Source organism: Colius striatus, chromosome 15 (genome assembly GCF_028858725.1).
Source record: "Colius striatus isolate bColStr4 chromosome 15, bColStr4.1.hap1, whole genome shotgun sequence".
In the NCBI taxonomy this organism is placed as follows: Eukaryota; Metazoa; Chordata; class Aves; order Coliiformes; family Coliidae; genus Colius; species Colius striatus.
The window spans coordinates 6,476,719-6,493,154 of record NC_084773.1 but is presented as its reverse complement, the minus strand read 5'-3'; the positions used below and the strand labels follow the sequence as shown (position 1 = coordinate 6,493,154).

At 37.4% G+C, this 16,436-nt stretch overlaps 1 protein-coding gene across 6 annotated transcripts in view; it reads right to left on the bottom strand.

Moving 5' to 3' along the window:
• PBRM1 (polybromo 1) overlaps positions 1 to 16,436 on the bottom strand; it is a 60,295-nt gene that overhangs the window by 43,148 nt on the left and 711 nt on the right. For 3 of the 6 annotated variants that reach the window (XM_062008592.1, XM_062008588.1, XM_062008591.1), the window contains exons 2-11: positions 13,246 to 13,401; positions 11,653 to 11,750; positions 10,965 to 11,112; positions 8,923 to 9,066; positions 8,099 to 8,215; positions 7,488 to 7,556; positions 6,638 to 6,736; positions 5,521 to 5,606; positions 2,898 to 2,996; positions 1,785 to 1,876 (exon numbers count right to left, since the gene is read on the bottom strand). In XM_062008592.1, coding sequence (XP_061864576.1) covers positions 1,785 to 1,876; positions 2,898 to 2,996; positions 5,521 to 5,606; positions 6,638 to 6,736; positions 7,488 to 7,556; positions 8,099 to 8,215; positions 8,923 to 9,066; positions 10,965 to 11,112; positions 11,653 to 11,750; positions 13,246 to 13,386 — 1,093 coding nt within the window. In that variant the 5' untranslated portion in view covers positions 13,387 to 13,401. The remainder of the gene's footprint in view (positions 1 to 1,784; positions 1,877 to 2,897; positions 2,997 to 5,520; positions 5,607 to 6,637; positions 6,737 to 7,487; positions 7,557 to 8,098; positions 8,216 to 8,922; positions 9,067 to 10,964; positions 11,113 to 11,652; positions 11,751 to 13,245; positions 13,402 to 16,436) is intronic. The other 3 variants (XM_062008590.1, XM_062008593.1, XM_062008589.1) reach the window with 2 other exon arrangements.

The following is a 16,436-nucleotide window of genomic DNA, read 5'->3' as shown; positions in this document are numbered from 1 at the left end:
GAGTTTTCTTATCAGATATAAATGCATGTATCATATACAAGTACCCCTACTCAATGATGAAGTAGAAAAAGCAGAGAGGAGAGTATTTGTACATATATGAAACAAGAATTAGTTTTTACTCGGTGATTTGCTTTAAACACTGTCTCCTTTGTAGTCCCAAAGCACCTAGACAATGAATGTTCAAAGTCTAACTGAAGACAGATGTTAGTAAAGCCAAAAGCAGCATTCAGTCTTAGACTATTTCTTAAGGAAATAATAACAAATAAAGTAGCTTTATCTACAAAATGAAACAGTTATTTGTAAGTAATACCTAATGATCACTTCTGCCTGCTATTAGTCATTTACAATAAGGAGCAAGGGAGCTGCAGAAGCTGCTCATGTTTTCTGAGCTGGAAATCTTCTACAAGCTCAACATGACACCCTCTGAAATTGTGAGGATAAACTCCAATCTGGAAACAGGTATTGTTCATTGCTTAGGCAACTGCTACAAATAAGCTCATAAAGATTTAGTTCTCTGTATTGAGGAGGAGAAAGTTCCACTTCAGAATCAGTTCTCTGATTCTACGGAAAGGCCCAATGACAGTAATGTCCATAGTAAAAGTGACACCTGAAAGTGATTAAATCACTTGAAGGATTTAAATCAAAACATACAAAGCTGTGTGTTTCTACAGAATTACAGTTTGCAAAAATAGCAGCTAACAATCATGCTGAATCAAGCTAATAAATACTCCTCGCACCTCCCAGAAAGCTGCTCTGAAGTAATAACTCTGAACTCTGGGCTAGCCAGGAATAAAAATGCTTTTGCTTGCAGCAAGATCTAAAATAATCCAGAAAAAACTCTACAGCATATCCATCCACTGGAAAACAGTGGTAAGTGCAATTGCATTTTACCAGATGTTAAAGAAATGCCCCCAAAATATACACTGAAGAGATGCATCACTTCAAAGCAATGCAGAAATAACGTAAACAATAACTAAACAACAGTATATGACAAAACCTTTTCAGAAACCTGCTCTGAGATGAATATCAGGAAGTTACTAAGAATGTAACCAAGACAGGCTACCTTAAAAGACAATGCACAATAATTTATGATCAATACTGAAATATCTGATATAATGCATATATTGCATCACATACACTCAGAGTAAAATCCTAAAGCATGCTCTTCATAAAACTAAATATTCTTAATGAAGTAACGCTTTTTCACGTGCTTTTGTTTTAGCATAAACCCTCGTGCAAGATTTCATGACTGCTAGGCTAGACTAGATATTTCTAAATTAAGTTCTAACATTTACCTATCCTTATACCTCACACAGATTACCTTCAAGTAACAAAATCTGACAGGTACTTGGAAGGCACAATGGTAGAAGAAAGCAAGATAAAACAAGCTGGCGTGATTAAGATTTCTCTCAAACGATTTCAACACCATAAATCTACTGCAAGGAGAGATCTTCTCAACTACCTTATCTTCTGTTTCATATTAGAAGGAATAAAACCAAGCTACAGTTTCCTGAAGTTTTGATAAGTATTCTTGAAAACACACACACTAAATTCAAAACATGCAAGCAACTTTGGGTTATTCTGTCTTACCAGCTGTACATTTATTAATCTGTACTTAGAGGCAATATGGATTGGATTTAACAGAATTACACGTGGAGTTTGGAAATGGTAAAGTATTTTCATTTCAAAAATATTTTGCAATATATAAGGAACTCTATAGTTTTGCTTATTCCAAACATTTTAATTAAAGAAAATAAATACAGAAGCTGTACTTCAGGTCCTACCAGCCAAAGCTGCATCCTCATCACTTTCTGATCCATATTGCAGTGCCATGGTTATTGCTGATAAACGATCTCCTTGAGCTGATCTTTTGTTACTATGAAAGAGGAAGAGTGAAAAAAATGTACAAAATCAACTCTAAAAAGGTTATCATGTTAACCATTACCAGTCATCCAGAGTGTGTGAGTAAACACATGAAGCTCATAACAGTTGCCCACACTATGAGGAACATAAACATCACTATGTAAGAAAAGAGTGAAGCCCTTGAGAAGCTGTTAATAACCCATGAGTTTCCCTCTATTTTATGAGTCAGTCCATCAAACTGAAAAACTGGACACCAAAAAGCTAGAAAGCTAAAGCTCAAGTTAGCTATTTTCTGACCTATTTTGAATACCTTACTATTTGAATTGTTGAGGGAATAATTACTGTTCCTCCCAATTAATAACTTTGGTATATGATCCTGTTTTATAGGGGTTTGTCTACATGAAGGATTTCAAAACAGTAACACTGTTCAAAACAGTAACACTGTAGACACAAGGCCTTTCCTAGGTACCAAAATTCTCAACTGATGACTGAAGTAACAAACCAGGAAGCCTCCAGTAATCCAGTTTACTCAGCAAGATTGCCCTAAATGCATCCCAAATGCAGTGCTTTTTTTTCCTTACAGGCTTCGTTGGTTTCCACCACCCATCTCTTCATTGTTTAGTCACAGAATCACAGAATGGTAGGGGTATTATTTCTTATTATTTCTTTTTAGAATCCAAACATATTTTCCTAGGTTTACAACATGTTTACATGGTTTCTTTCACCTGCTTTATTTTGTAATGATGCTTAACAGATTGTTCTTCAGAACATCTCTAAGGAAATAACTGCAGATAGAGTATTTCATGCCAGGTGCCATGAAATGTTAAATATTAAATCAAACACAGAAGAGTAATTATGGCAAAGTAACTTAAATAGATATTTGACTGAAATAGATTTGAATCTCAAAGGTATTTGAGTCAATTTTGAAGAGCTCTCCCAACTAAGCAAACCACATCACAACAAAAAATCCCCCCCAAATTTTCGGATTTCCATACGATGACACAGCTTTTCCTCCAAGTCCATAATTTACTTACCGATAATATTTGTTAGAAGAATTTCTCTCATCCCCAACACTGCCTTTACCCTGTGAGGAAGGACCTGTCAGCTTGGAAGCAGTCAAATTTGATGGCGTCCTTAAGGTGGTAGAGACAAGCCAAGGAAAGGGGAAAAAAGAGGCCCACCTTAGACCCAAGAAAAGATGCAGCAAGGGTAAAGCTTTTTACAGAATTACTTTGACAGATGAGCCAAAAGGTTCAGAGACAGATATAAAACGTTTTAAAGCTAAAAGTAAAGTAACACTAAGATACATTTAGTGCCCCAGCATTAATATTGATTTTGTTTGTGAAGTCAGGAAAAGGTAATATTTAGATCAAGGATTAATAGCCATACACACAGCTCAGCCTACAGTAGCAGTGAAAGCAGCCAACAAAATCTTCCTTAGCATCCAGCTAAAGCTAATCTTACAGATCTAATCACGTTTTATCAGTACTTAAGAAAGTCACTCTCAAGTTGATTGGCAGTGCATGATTGTCAAGCAACTTTATTTTGCCACTTTATTTAAGGGAGGACAGCTAAATGCACCAACAAAGAGCAATTTAGTATGACAAAGGAAACAATGAACAATCTAAAATGAACAATATAAAAGCATGGCTTTTGACACGGAGGCAGTATGTCTGTAGAAGTGAGGTTAGTAGTGTTATGATGAATTTGAATCCATGACAAAAGCAGATATAAATTCAGAATAAAAATATAGTAAATTAACTTTAAATGAACTTATGGGGGTATTTTACCAAAATCAGTAACAGGTAAAGGAGACTCCCCCTTTCAGACAATTAAGCAGCTAGGAATTTAAGTAAAAAATGATGATCCTGTGATGCAGATTCAGAAGAAAGAAACTAAAGTAAGATTAATGGTTTGATTAAAAAAAGTAACCAGAAAAATGCAGAACAGCAGGTGAAAGGTTTGATTTTCATGATACTTTCTTCCACTTCTGAATTTTTTCCATTCAGTCCAATATTAGTGGAGCCTACTTCAGGCTTTTTATTTTCCAAGTTAGAGAAATAAAAAAGGGAGGTCTAAATTATTCTGACATTCAGATTACTTCAGGACTTGTAAGTGAACATCTAGACTAAGATAGCTGAGAAGTGGAAATGGGTTGGCAGTGCAAGAGAGGAATTCAACTAACAAATATGAGTGTGATTTATCTGTCGTCCCTTCTTATGCAAATAGCTTTATTTTGAACAAAACCAGTTAAGCCTCAAAATTAAACATGATACACACATGTGACATTCTGATCTTTATCCATGGCCAAACAGGGAGAAAAATAAAATCCCAGTTTAAGTAGAAAACCTCTATGCCCATATGGGATATTAGTTACTACAAAGTTCACACACATGTATGTTCACAGTGTCTGTGGAATCAAGGTCTTTTGGCACTAGAGATATTTTTTAAGAAGGCAAATTATTAAAGTGTGTGTCAGGAATTACTCCCTAATAGTATTTCTGCTTTTTTATTTCCATATGCTCCAACAATGATTCACCCAAATATGAGAAGCTTGCTAACACTGAACAAATGAAATAGAAAAAAACACTATATAAGTTGAATGTCTCAAACACACCAAATAGCAAAAATCAATCCTGAGCAATACTTTTAATACTGAGATCATCTACACATTTTTCAGAGAACAAAAAATTCCATCTGCCTTTCAGTAAAGTAAGGGAGTGTAGTGTTTACAGTTGTACCATCCACATCTTTGCAGAAAATGACAACAGGTATTTTCCAGCACCAAACACCAGTAAACAGCTCAAATCCATATGGAGAGTCCACCTTATAAGAGTTTGCTAACTCTCCGGATGACTCGCAACAAGTTACTTTGTTTTTTTAGGTAAATGACATGGCTCACACTGGCAAATGACATCTAAACCTACTTTTGAGTGTTACTTGTAAGTAAAAGGTTAATACAAGAAGAAAAATAATTGCATTTCAGATAAGAAACACAAAAAATGACCATATCACTTCTCTGTACACTATGGATTTCCACAGGAACGAGAGCTGATTGCTAAATAAAATCATTCCATGAAACAAACAGAGGTATCAACAGTGTTTTATACCTGCCTATTCAAGATGAAACCTACACTTCACTGATCAATATTCAGATATTCAGTGTCCTACACCTCTTTTCAGAGCTAGAAATTGGTTTTCAAACTAGAGTTTATATAATGTTGACTTCTCCCTAAGTATCTTTCGCCTCAGCTCTTGTTCCTATGTTTCTCCCCCTATCTAATTAACTGTGAGCTCTTACATTTCAGCTCCGAAAAAGGTTCAAGAATAATCAGCATTTTTTGCAAAGCAAAGCAAATCACCACTCCTTGTTCCTCACTATTCCTCTTCTGTTATTAACTTATAAACACATGTGGTGGAAGCTTGCTATAGCTTAAGTCATAAAAGATCCACTGACGCTTTTTCTCATAATCAAATACATCACAGAAATATTTAACCACAGAAGTATTTCAGTAAGTGTTTTAAGATGTGTAACTTCTAAAATAATAAACTGAGTTTCCAAGTAATTATTTCCCACCATATTCTCTACAGCAAAATTAAGGGAATGTCTATAAAGATTTTTATATGAGATTATAAAAGGAACTCTATTTGCAGTACCTGATTCGGAGACTTGACTTGGCCAACTCACTGTGTTCAATTTCAGCCTTTTTCATATTAAATATTTTTTTAATTGCATTTGCATCCTGTCAATTAAAAGAATGTTTTTTGTTTAATGTTGAAAGTGAAGACTGTTACAGTAAGCTACATTCAGCTATCTATAAAACCTAGAACAAAAACAAAGGGGGTTTTAGCTATGAAACAGAAAAAAGTCTTCCTGAAATGCACCCAGAGTGGCCTATAAAAACTGAACAGAACAGCTGAGTAGTTTCAAGCTCTTTTCTTGTCATAGTACTTCTTTTAGAAATTATTTTAAAATCTAAAATTCAAAAATATACACAAAACCCACTTTGAACCAAACAGACAAATGAGCGTCTGTGTCTTTGCAATCAAAAAGTTACTACCGTTACCAAGCTCCTCAGTGCTTGCTCTCTCTCATTCTACACCCGTGGACTTGATACTCAGAGTAATAGTTCACAAAATAGAGATTACAAGTTTTGAGTGAGGCTACAACTATGAGTAAGGTAACTAGGAACTGAAACTACAATCCAAACAGAAGTACAACTGAAAAAGTCATGCTTCCAGAGTACATGGAAACAGCAATGTGGTAATTTGCACACAAAATGCTGGTGGAATAAGTAGGAAAAAAGAGGTGCAATTTGGTCATAAAAATAGGGATCAAGGGAAGAGGACTTTCAAAAACTATGCAAAGAAGGCATGACTCCAGTTTTGAAACTTATGCTGAAAATCAGTTCCTGCATTCTGGAAAGAGCTAACAGCAGAGTACTGCCACTATCACTTGAGTCTGTAGCTTTAGTCACTTCAAATTCCATCACAGGTACAGGGATTCTTCATTCCTTCAAAGAAGTCATGTAACTCCTATCCTGAGACAAAATTTAACTGGAAAAAAACATACACTTCAAGAAAAAAAAAGAGTGACATACACCCCAATTATACAAAAAGCCATATAAAAAAGGAAAAGCCACTAATAGCTATTTTTTAAACAATGCAAACACAGTCTTTAGTGCCTTATGTTGAAGATTCATTTCAGGATTAATCAGCACAGAAAGCAGCAAAGAAAAATCTGAACTCAAACTGCAAAAAACCTGAGACTAACCTTGAATACTTGTGATCCAGGCTCATTGTAAGTTTTGGCATTCTTTGCCAGAAGATCTATATCCTTGGCCATTGCATGAATGCTTTTGTAGGTTCCATTCTATACAACAAAAACCAGAATTGGTTAAAATAAGTGGCAACCTTCAGACAGCATGAGAACTAAGCCAATAGTGAAAACCAAAGGGAAGTCATATAGAATAAAGGGAACATTTCTAGAAAACCAAGACTATATTTATAAGGAGAACAGGTAAGTATCTGGAAAAAGTAATGAAAAAAGACAGTAACAAACATATGTGCTAAGTCCTTACAGAGCTTATGAATGCCAAGTAAAAAACTGAAAAAATACTTAATACATTGGGTTATCTTAATTTTGAAGGGTTCTGACAAAATGTTGCTTTACCTTTATTCTCTAGTTCAATTATTCTATGTGCTATCCCTCACTATTACACAAAATGCTAGAACTACAGAACAATATTTCAAATTGCCAGAGAAAATGAAAAACACATCAGTACAAAACATTTATTTATAGCAATAGAACAAAAGTAGGTGATGATAAAGCACGACCAAGCTTTGATGCTTCCATGTTTTACATTAGCAGTGCTTGCCAAGGAACTACTTTAAACCATTAAACATCAAGAAATCTAAGATATTCAGGCTTGATGCCAGCACACTACAGTTTACGATGCTTGATCTTCAACAGAGCTACTTCTGCAGCATTAGGATAGAACACCAAATCAGCAGAGTGCTCAGACTTCTAAATAGCAGGGGCAAAACTTTGTCCTCTAACAATTTTAGAATGCTTACTGTTAAAAAAGGCTATACTCTGACACGTCAATATGCTCATACTGTACCTGTATCCTTTGGGCAATAGTTTTAAGATCTATGGGCTCCTTTATTATTGCATAATAATCTGGATATTGCTGGAAAACAAACATAATTTGTATATTACTATAAACAGACAGAAAGCCATTTGTTCTTATAGCTCACAGATGAGCTATAAGATGAACTGCCGACAAGAATAGTGTAAGCTTCACAAACATAGCACTAGGCTTCAATTTGGGTAAGCCAGATCATAAGGCAAACCCAAGGAATTATAACTCATCAATAAACTGACATAAAGGAACATGGTCTCCAGAGTATTTATTTTGCTGGTTAAACCTGTACCACACCCTGAATCAGAACAGTGAAATCCAATATATTTTAAAAGACTAAAAACTCTGCACCAAAAAACCGCAATTACCTAAACTGACATATCAAGGCAAGCCCCACTCTGTAATGAAGGGCTAGGAGTGAGTGGGTAGGATCAAAGAAGGGAGGGAAGCTCTAAAAACAACTGGAGTTTGCTACTGAGGAGATAGTAGCAAAGAGCTGCACCCTGAGTGTGCCCATCATAGCATACATCAGTTACAGCAATGTCCTAGTTTTCAACTTAGAACATAACCAACATTATTAAAATACCCACCACTTTAGAAGGAAGCTTCTGAAAAAGTTCACTTATGAGGCGTCCTGATGGGTTTGTGGCAACAGCTATAGCTTCAAGAAGCTGCTCAAGAATTTCTTTCAGGTAACCTGGAGATGACTAACATAAGAAATGAAATCACAAGAACTTTTAACAGCAGACATAGTGGAGTGCTTCCAGTTGCATCAAAATACATGAATTTACTTTTCAAAGACAGAAAAAAATCAGCTATAAAACACAGATGAAACTTTTGAAAACAATATTGCTTATGTATTAAAGGACAGGGGAAAACTTTAATTCCACCTTTATACTGCAGACTGTCAGACGCGCATCACATAGTGTGGACAAGAAGTCTATTCTAATGCTAATGAAAACATGCACCCCAACATCACAAGATAAGCCCAAATTTTATATCATCATATCTGGCTTATAAATCACTCCAGGAACAGCTGCTCTAACTGAATGTGACACATGCTGGAAAACCACATCATGAAACTGGATTGCCTCAAACCTCAAAGCCGGCATGATACCAAGCACACATCATAGTAGTTTCAACTAAACCAGAGCCATGTTTTACCCATATCAGAAAACATCACAACTTTTTCTTGCTAGGCAAAAGTAAAACACACATACAATTACTATGAGATGATAAACTATTAACTGTGAGATTATTAATTAATACATTTGTATAATGAATACCTTTTAGAGCATAATTTACTATTAAATTACTTTATGTTTTTTCACACACAGGGGCCAATCTCCCTCAAAATCAACTGACACACACAGCCATGGCTTCCTCCAGCTGCAGCTGTCATGCCCACACTTACTAATTCAGAATTTGTGCCTTGATTGTCATGTCCTTCCTCATCTTCGTCTTCGTCCTCAGCATCACCTTTTTGAACAAACTCATTTTTTGTGCGCAGATACAACTCCCATAATTTGCAGGCAGCTTTATATTCAGGAGAATCAGGCTGCAAAACCAAATCATACATTCTATATTAAAAATTCTGATTCTTCTTCTCTGAGGGAAATTTATAAAGTAGTGGAAAAGTATTAAATGCATTAAATAAATATTAGAAAACCTGGGAAATTCCTGCTCCAGATGTTCTTCAACAGAGATGTTAAGAATTACAATATATACTAGAAGAATAAAACCTCTATCACTCCAAAGCATCTAAGCCTTTCAGAAAACTTAGCAATAAAATGACTTAGGTTGAGACTTAGACAAGCCTGTTAGATGAATCTGCAGAAATCATCATATTTAGGTGAAGCAACACATTACCATTATTTAAAACAGACTAAATATCAGCCTGCCAGAAATGTGATCTCAGCCAACACTGCTACCATTGAAAACTAATTCCCACAGAAGAATGCCAATAAATGTGCCATGATCTTTGAAAGCACTGCAGTGATTTACACTCAGCATTAACTGTGAAATCCCAAAGAACTTAGCAATATGCTACCACCTGGGCACATATTTAGGTGTATTTTTTTGGAAGAGCTAGAAAAGGTAACGAGCAAATTAAGTTTTGTAAACACAGAGTTGGTAGTGGCAGACAGGCATGTGCCTATTAACATTTCTACTCAAGAATATCACCCAGAAAATGACTGCTTTTCCACTCATACATTTTTCTCTCCCTTTCCTCTGACACTTAGCTCCTATCAAGTATTCCTGCAGATGTGCCAACTTATTACTGCTGATCATGCTTTTCTTCACTCTCTCAAGCTCTGACAGCTTGTAACACAAATGAGAAATCAACATAACTACTCTCAAGCTTACCACTAGTCTGCTTCCTTTTATATTAATGCAAGATGCTCAAAAGTGCAAGGCTTGAACCAAAATACTAAAAAATCCCAAAGGTTTCCATGCTAATCAGCATTGCCAATAAAAAACACCTTCTGCAGTAAAGACCCTGAATCAGCTGTTCCTTGTTCATAGGTATAATTGGAACTGTGTGGATAAGGTAGAAGATGAAAAAAGAAGAGTTTGTTTTGCGTGCAATACCTCCAGCTCATAACTCTACATTTCCCCACAAATGTCAACATTACTTCATCCATCACGTAGGAACCACGAAAAGCCAACATTAACAGATGAATGCCTTGCAAAGCTTCAGAAGTACACAATGGGTTTGGAAAACTTTGCACTTTTTCTACTGTAATCAGAATGTGCAGATGCACGAATCCAGAAATCTAAGTCCAAAGTCAAAGACATATGAAAGGTAATACTAGCAGTTTCAGATTTGCTGTATTGTCTTGGTCACTACATACAATTGCACAGTTTTATGTATTTAACATAGCCTTCCATTAAATGAGATTAATCCAGTTTTTCCCCACTTCCTTACAACAATTGCAATAAAGCCCGTTAACAGCTAAAAAACCCCACGTACTTAGTTTGGAGGAATGGACACAGGGGTTGCACCCTTGATGAAATATAACATCACATACACTCACAATCCATCTTCACCAACTGTCTTATTCATATTATTAAGTGGCCAATGGAACAGTAAGATTAAACCCTCTTATTGTATTTTATTGATTAACTCCTCCTACAAATTCTTCCATTTTCTATTACAAAAGGTTACACAGAATATGTTTTAAAATGGGAAGGCTTCAATAGAAGAATATTTTCTCAGTTTAAACCTCTGTTTTTTCCTTCCTGTTTTCCACAGAAAAATTGCTACAGTAAGACATCTTACAAAGATAAGGTGAACCTTACAGAAATATATGCAAACAACCACAATACGTGCAGTTGTCTTACCAATAATAAAGGCTAAACTTAAAAGTTTTTTCACCAAAACCAAGGAAGAATTTTAACATATCTCTACCACTTTTACAACAAATTTGAGCCTTTAATATGTATTTTCCTCACCTTATAGTAAGCCTTTGCGTTATTAAAGAGAAGTTGAAAGTCAGCAGTCAGCACATTCACATCATCATATTCCTCCATCTTCAGCTTTTGTTGGATTTTCATTAAGTCAATTGGCTGAGAAACCACTTCGTAATAATCTGGCTGATTTCTGTCACAATGACAAAAACAGACACTATATTTCAAGCACAAAAACCAAAACTCCAACACTGAAGTTTGTACATGTCTATGATTTAAAAAACCAAAGAAAGTTCCAGTACATTTTTGTTACAGCTGAAAGATCAGTGGTCTATTATTACATGTTCTGTTATCATCTTCCGTTTTCTGAGTTTAAGATGAAATTCAGTCTCTTACTTTATCTGCTGCATTTTCAAGAGTCAGTTCCATTCATCTTCCCCAGATATGCCCTTAGTGTTACATTCCACCACTTATGTGGATTATTTTGTAGTCAAAGGCACAGAGCTTTTAGGCATTCATTTTACTTTAATTTCATATACTCTTTTTTTGACTGAGGAAGGGCACTAATGTTAGTACGTCCCATTGAATACCATACTTAATCAAACACTGGGGTGAAACTATGACAAATTTCACCTACATTTTCCACAGCTAATTATGCTGAAGTATTTTTCAACATCCACTTATTCCCTGATTAAATTTTAGGTTCAAGGCTTAACCATAACCGTGGTCTTACCTTCGCTTTGGTGCCCTAATGAAAAGCTCACAGAGGAGCCTGCCCTGTTCATCTTTGTAATCTCTGATGGTGTTGTAAAGTTCATGGCATACAGCAATCTAAAATGTAAGATCAATAAAGTAATGAGAAAGGAGAAAACCTGAAGGAGATAACAAATCAAAACCTGCTTACAAGAGAAATAAAAGCTGCCAATCCACAGGATGCTCTAAAGCAGAAGTGTGAAGGAATTGATGCATAGAATCATAGAATGGAGGGGTTGGAAGGGGTCTTTAGAGATCATCTAGTCCAATCCCCCTGCAGAAGCAGGTTCACCTAGATCAGGTCACACAGGAACGTGTCCAGGTGGGTCTTGAAGACCTCCAAGGCAAGGAAGGAGCCTCCACAACCCCTCTGGGCAGCCTGTGCCACGGCTCCCCTACCGCACAGTGAAATAGTTTTTTCTTATGTTTAAGTGGAACTTTTTGTGTTCCAGCTTCATCCCATCACCCCTTGTCCTGTTGCTAGCTACTATAGAAAAAAGGGATGTCCCAACCTCCTGACACCCACCCTTTAGATATTTGTAAATGTTAATAAGATTTCCCCTCAGTCTCCTCTTTTCTAGACTAAACAGCCCCAGTTCCCGCAGCCTTTCCAGTCCCCTGATCATCTTGGTGGCCCTGCACTGGCCTCTCTCCAGCAGTTCCCTGTCCCTCTTGAGCTGAGGAGCCCAGAACTGGACACAGTACTTCAGAAGAGGCCTCACCAGGGCAGAGTAGAGAGGGAGAAGAACCTCCCTTGACCTGCTGCCCACACTCTTCTTGATGCATCCCAAGCTGCCATTGGCCTTCTTGGCCACGAGGGCACATTGCTGGCTCATATCTAGTTTATTATCAATCAGGACTCCCAGGTCTCTCTCTGCAGAGCTGCTCTCCAGCAGGTCAATCCCCAGTCTGTACTGGTGCATGGGGTTGTTCCTTCCCAGATGCAGGACTCTGCACTTGTCCTTGTTGAACCCCATGAGGTTCCTCTCTGAGCAACTCTCACATATCTCACACATCAGTGTGATACCTGACAAGTCTGGCATGTACTGCAGAATTGTCTTTTCTTTAACATAGGGAGCTCTCTTTCAATGCTAATTCTAAGGAAAACACTCAGAATGTAAATTAATTCTGTATAATTCTCTCCAAGATAGAGACATCTAAAACAATTACAGGGGTTCTTCTGCCCTGCAATTAAAATTAAGACTGCTAAATCAAAGGCATAAGAGAGGCACTGTACACTTCAGCAATCACCGCCTGTGCCGTTCCTCACTTATCTCTCTACATTTGCTATTCAGACACAGCTCATTTTCTGCATGTTATGATTTCAGCTCCTTCTCCAACATCCTTCCATCCGCTAAAATCACTAGCAAAAAAGGTAGCAAAAGGAAAATGGGAAAGAAAAAGATGAAACTGGGGAGACACAAAGAAGCCAAAGCTGAACGTGATCCTAAACGAGATTCAGGGCTAGTGTATAAGTGTTACATACAATCATCCGTTTTACAATCCAGCATCTCCCAGAGAGGGATACAGTATCCACAAGAAAGAAAGTTGAGCATAATAAGAAGGTACTAACAGGATCTACAGTGGGGAGGTTGGAAATTCTCCTCCTCTTTTTGCTTGGGCCTGGTATATTCGTGGAGTGGTGGCCATCATCGAAGTCTCCTCCGCTGACACTGCTGGAAGGCGAGGTAGCTCTTCGCCGCTTGGAACCCATGGAATCCAACTTCTTCTATAATGAAGAGAAATGTTCCTGAAGTGGTGGCATTTCATCCAAACTCCTTGGTGAGAATTAACTATAAAGCTAGTGACACTTAGGATGAGTCATGTATGTTTGTTATATACTAGGGTTCTGTTGAAGCCATACATCTAACACACCAGCTCTTTGAAATTGACTGAAGGGAAATGAGAGTGGTCTTACAGTTTTACAGTCACTGAGGACAGCAATGTCAGAAAGCCCAGGGCTCACAGTGATGAAGATGATTTTAGCAGCTCTTGCTAGGTTATGTCTTTAAACTATGTACATTTTGATACTTCATCCCTCTGTTTTCAAGGAAAAAGCTCTACAGAGACACGTGCTGAGCTCTGGTGTAAAAGCACTTAACTCTGTCAAATTAGAAAAAAAACAAACTCTAAACAACCAAACAGAAAACCACCCAACACAAAACAAATTCTAAACAAAAATTAAATGGCTACTGAACATCTTGTCTTATCTTCAAGCCAAAAAAAAGGTCTGGACTATTGTGTGACCCTGCCACTCCCACCTTAGGTGTAGGATGAATGGCTCAGTCATCAAGAAGTAGAAAAAAAAACATCTATTTTGGCCATAGTTTTCCATTTACCAACACAAACAATGACAAATGAATAAACCCCATCCAACAAACTATGGTGATTTATGAGACAAGTTGTTGGCTCTTTCACAACTTTCAGTGACGGTATCAGAAAAAACATCTTTATTTGTAGCTGTCTCAATGGCTGAAGACAGAACAGATCAGTCTAAACCACCCTATGCCCATTTTCCAACCAAATGAAGGAATTTCTTCTAGGAAGCAGTCAGCTGGTTTACAAGGAGTGGCAGCACAACACAACCACATAAGAGCGTTCATGTTAGAGACAGAATTAATTTCAAGCACACAAAAGAGATGAATAAGGCAGGAATAATTAATAGGTAAGGTAAAGAAAAGCAGAAGCCTAAGGCAGAGGAATGGAGAGGATGGGGTACATACAATCAATAATTTACCAGATTTACCAGAGTACAACCAGCACCTCGAAAAGCCAGTCTCCTCATAGTGTCTGATGGCCAAGGACAGATACTGGGAGAACGTAACACTCTAAGAGTAGCAAACCAGCAATGGTGTTAGTACAGTCAGAACTAGAAGACAAGAAAAAGGAAAGAGGGAAGAAAATTCAGAGTAGGTAGATAATTGAAGACTCAAAGCAAGGAAAAAATTGAATAATTACAGTGACAGGAAAAAAAAAAGCAAGAAACAGAAGGTAACTTTTTTTAGCCCAGCAGCAACTCTACAAAGTAATTTTGTACACAGAATGCTAGACATTTCTGACATCTTTACAGCAAAAACACATTTTTCCACTGCTCCTGAATATATATTACAGATTTCACAGCTACTTGCTAGAGAATGATTCATCAAGCAGATCAGAGTAAACAGAAGCAATATCTGACTGGAGAGTAAAACACAGAAACCAGTAAAACTTAAAGAATATCAAATAGTACAATGCTTAAAACAACAAGAAAATCATTTATAAGGTCAAGAAACAGACTGTCTAATGACGACGCTCTTCCATCAGTCTTCAGAGTGGATTTTTATCCCCCTAAGTAAGCAAGACTAAGTATGCAGCCACACAGTTTCACTAAAGATGCATCTGTTTCAACTTTTAAGCAGTCTCCAAGTCTGATTTCTTTTCAGAAATTCCATGTCAAACACACAGAAACATTTTATGGCAAAATAATTGCTTCTGTTTAGTTCATACAACTACTGTCTTCAGTCAAACCCCAAAGAAATTCTGTTCCTCTTTGTTATTCTGGACACTTCCATAACATGCGCATACAGAGAAACCCTGTGCTTTATTAGCAGACAACTCATCTCAAGAACAGACAACCAGCCTGTCACTTTTGGCACTGCCTCCAACTTTTATCTGAGAGCTACAGTATCGAATGGCTAACACCAGACCTGTGTTGATGGGTAGGCTGCTAGAAAACACAAGTTCTTGGTTGAGAAAAAAAGGCAGGTGGGATGACTGGAATCAATAATTCTGCTTCACCCAGGAACTTGAAAGTACACTCAAGTCCAATTCCACCCTGAAATAAACTTGTAGTCCCTCCAACCAGCATCTGCCTGCAAAATACAGGATGTGTTTCTCCACATCCCTTATCTGAGGCACACCATCCCAGCTCTCAGCCATACACAGACATTGGTGTATGTTTCTGTACGACCAAGACACCTGGCCATTCAGGATCCAAACCCATCTTTCTCCCCTAACAGCCAAGGAAGATGCAAAACATGTATCAGTTGGAACAACGCTCTGAGTACTCAGTGAGAGAGCTGCTTATGTAAAAGTCGTACTCAGTCAGACTCTAAAATGCAAACTTCTCTCTAGACGTCTGTGCTCATAAACACAGTTTATCCTACTGTGTATTGTTTCACTTAAGAACACACCTCCTAGACTTTCTTTCTCTCGTCACACCAAGAACCTCGGCTGCTATAAACAAGCCACCTCTCATACAATAGAAGCTTAAGCATCTTAATAATTGCTCACATCACCCATAAAAATGCCACAGAACCATAGACATCTCTATAAGAAACACTTTGGCCATTACTAACACACACATATACCAATATATACACAACGGGTGGGACACTGCCTCTCCTGAAAGCTGTCGTAGGTGACCACAAGCGTAACCCCATTAAATGAACGGTTTCTACACACACTCGAGGTAACATGCTTAAAGCAAGCCCATGAGGTTCCAGCACATATTACATTTTCTGTCTCCAAGCAGAAAAAAAAGCTAAAAGCCGATAGATAACACGGAAAGTATTTTATGGTTATCAGGATCTCCCACGTTCCAACAAAAATACTCACTAAAGCAGGGTAAATTTAGCAAACGGAACAAGGGAGGAAACACAGCCAGAATTTCTCCCCATTACTGGTAACAGAGAAGCCAGCTACAGAACGGGAAAAGGGGGACGGTAGCAACCAGATACTATTAAAAGGATAAAGTTGGTGAAGAAGCGAGAGGCGCTGCGCATC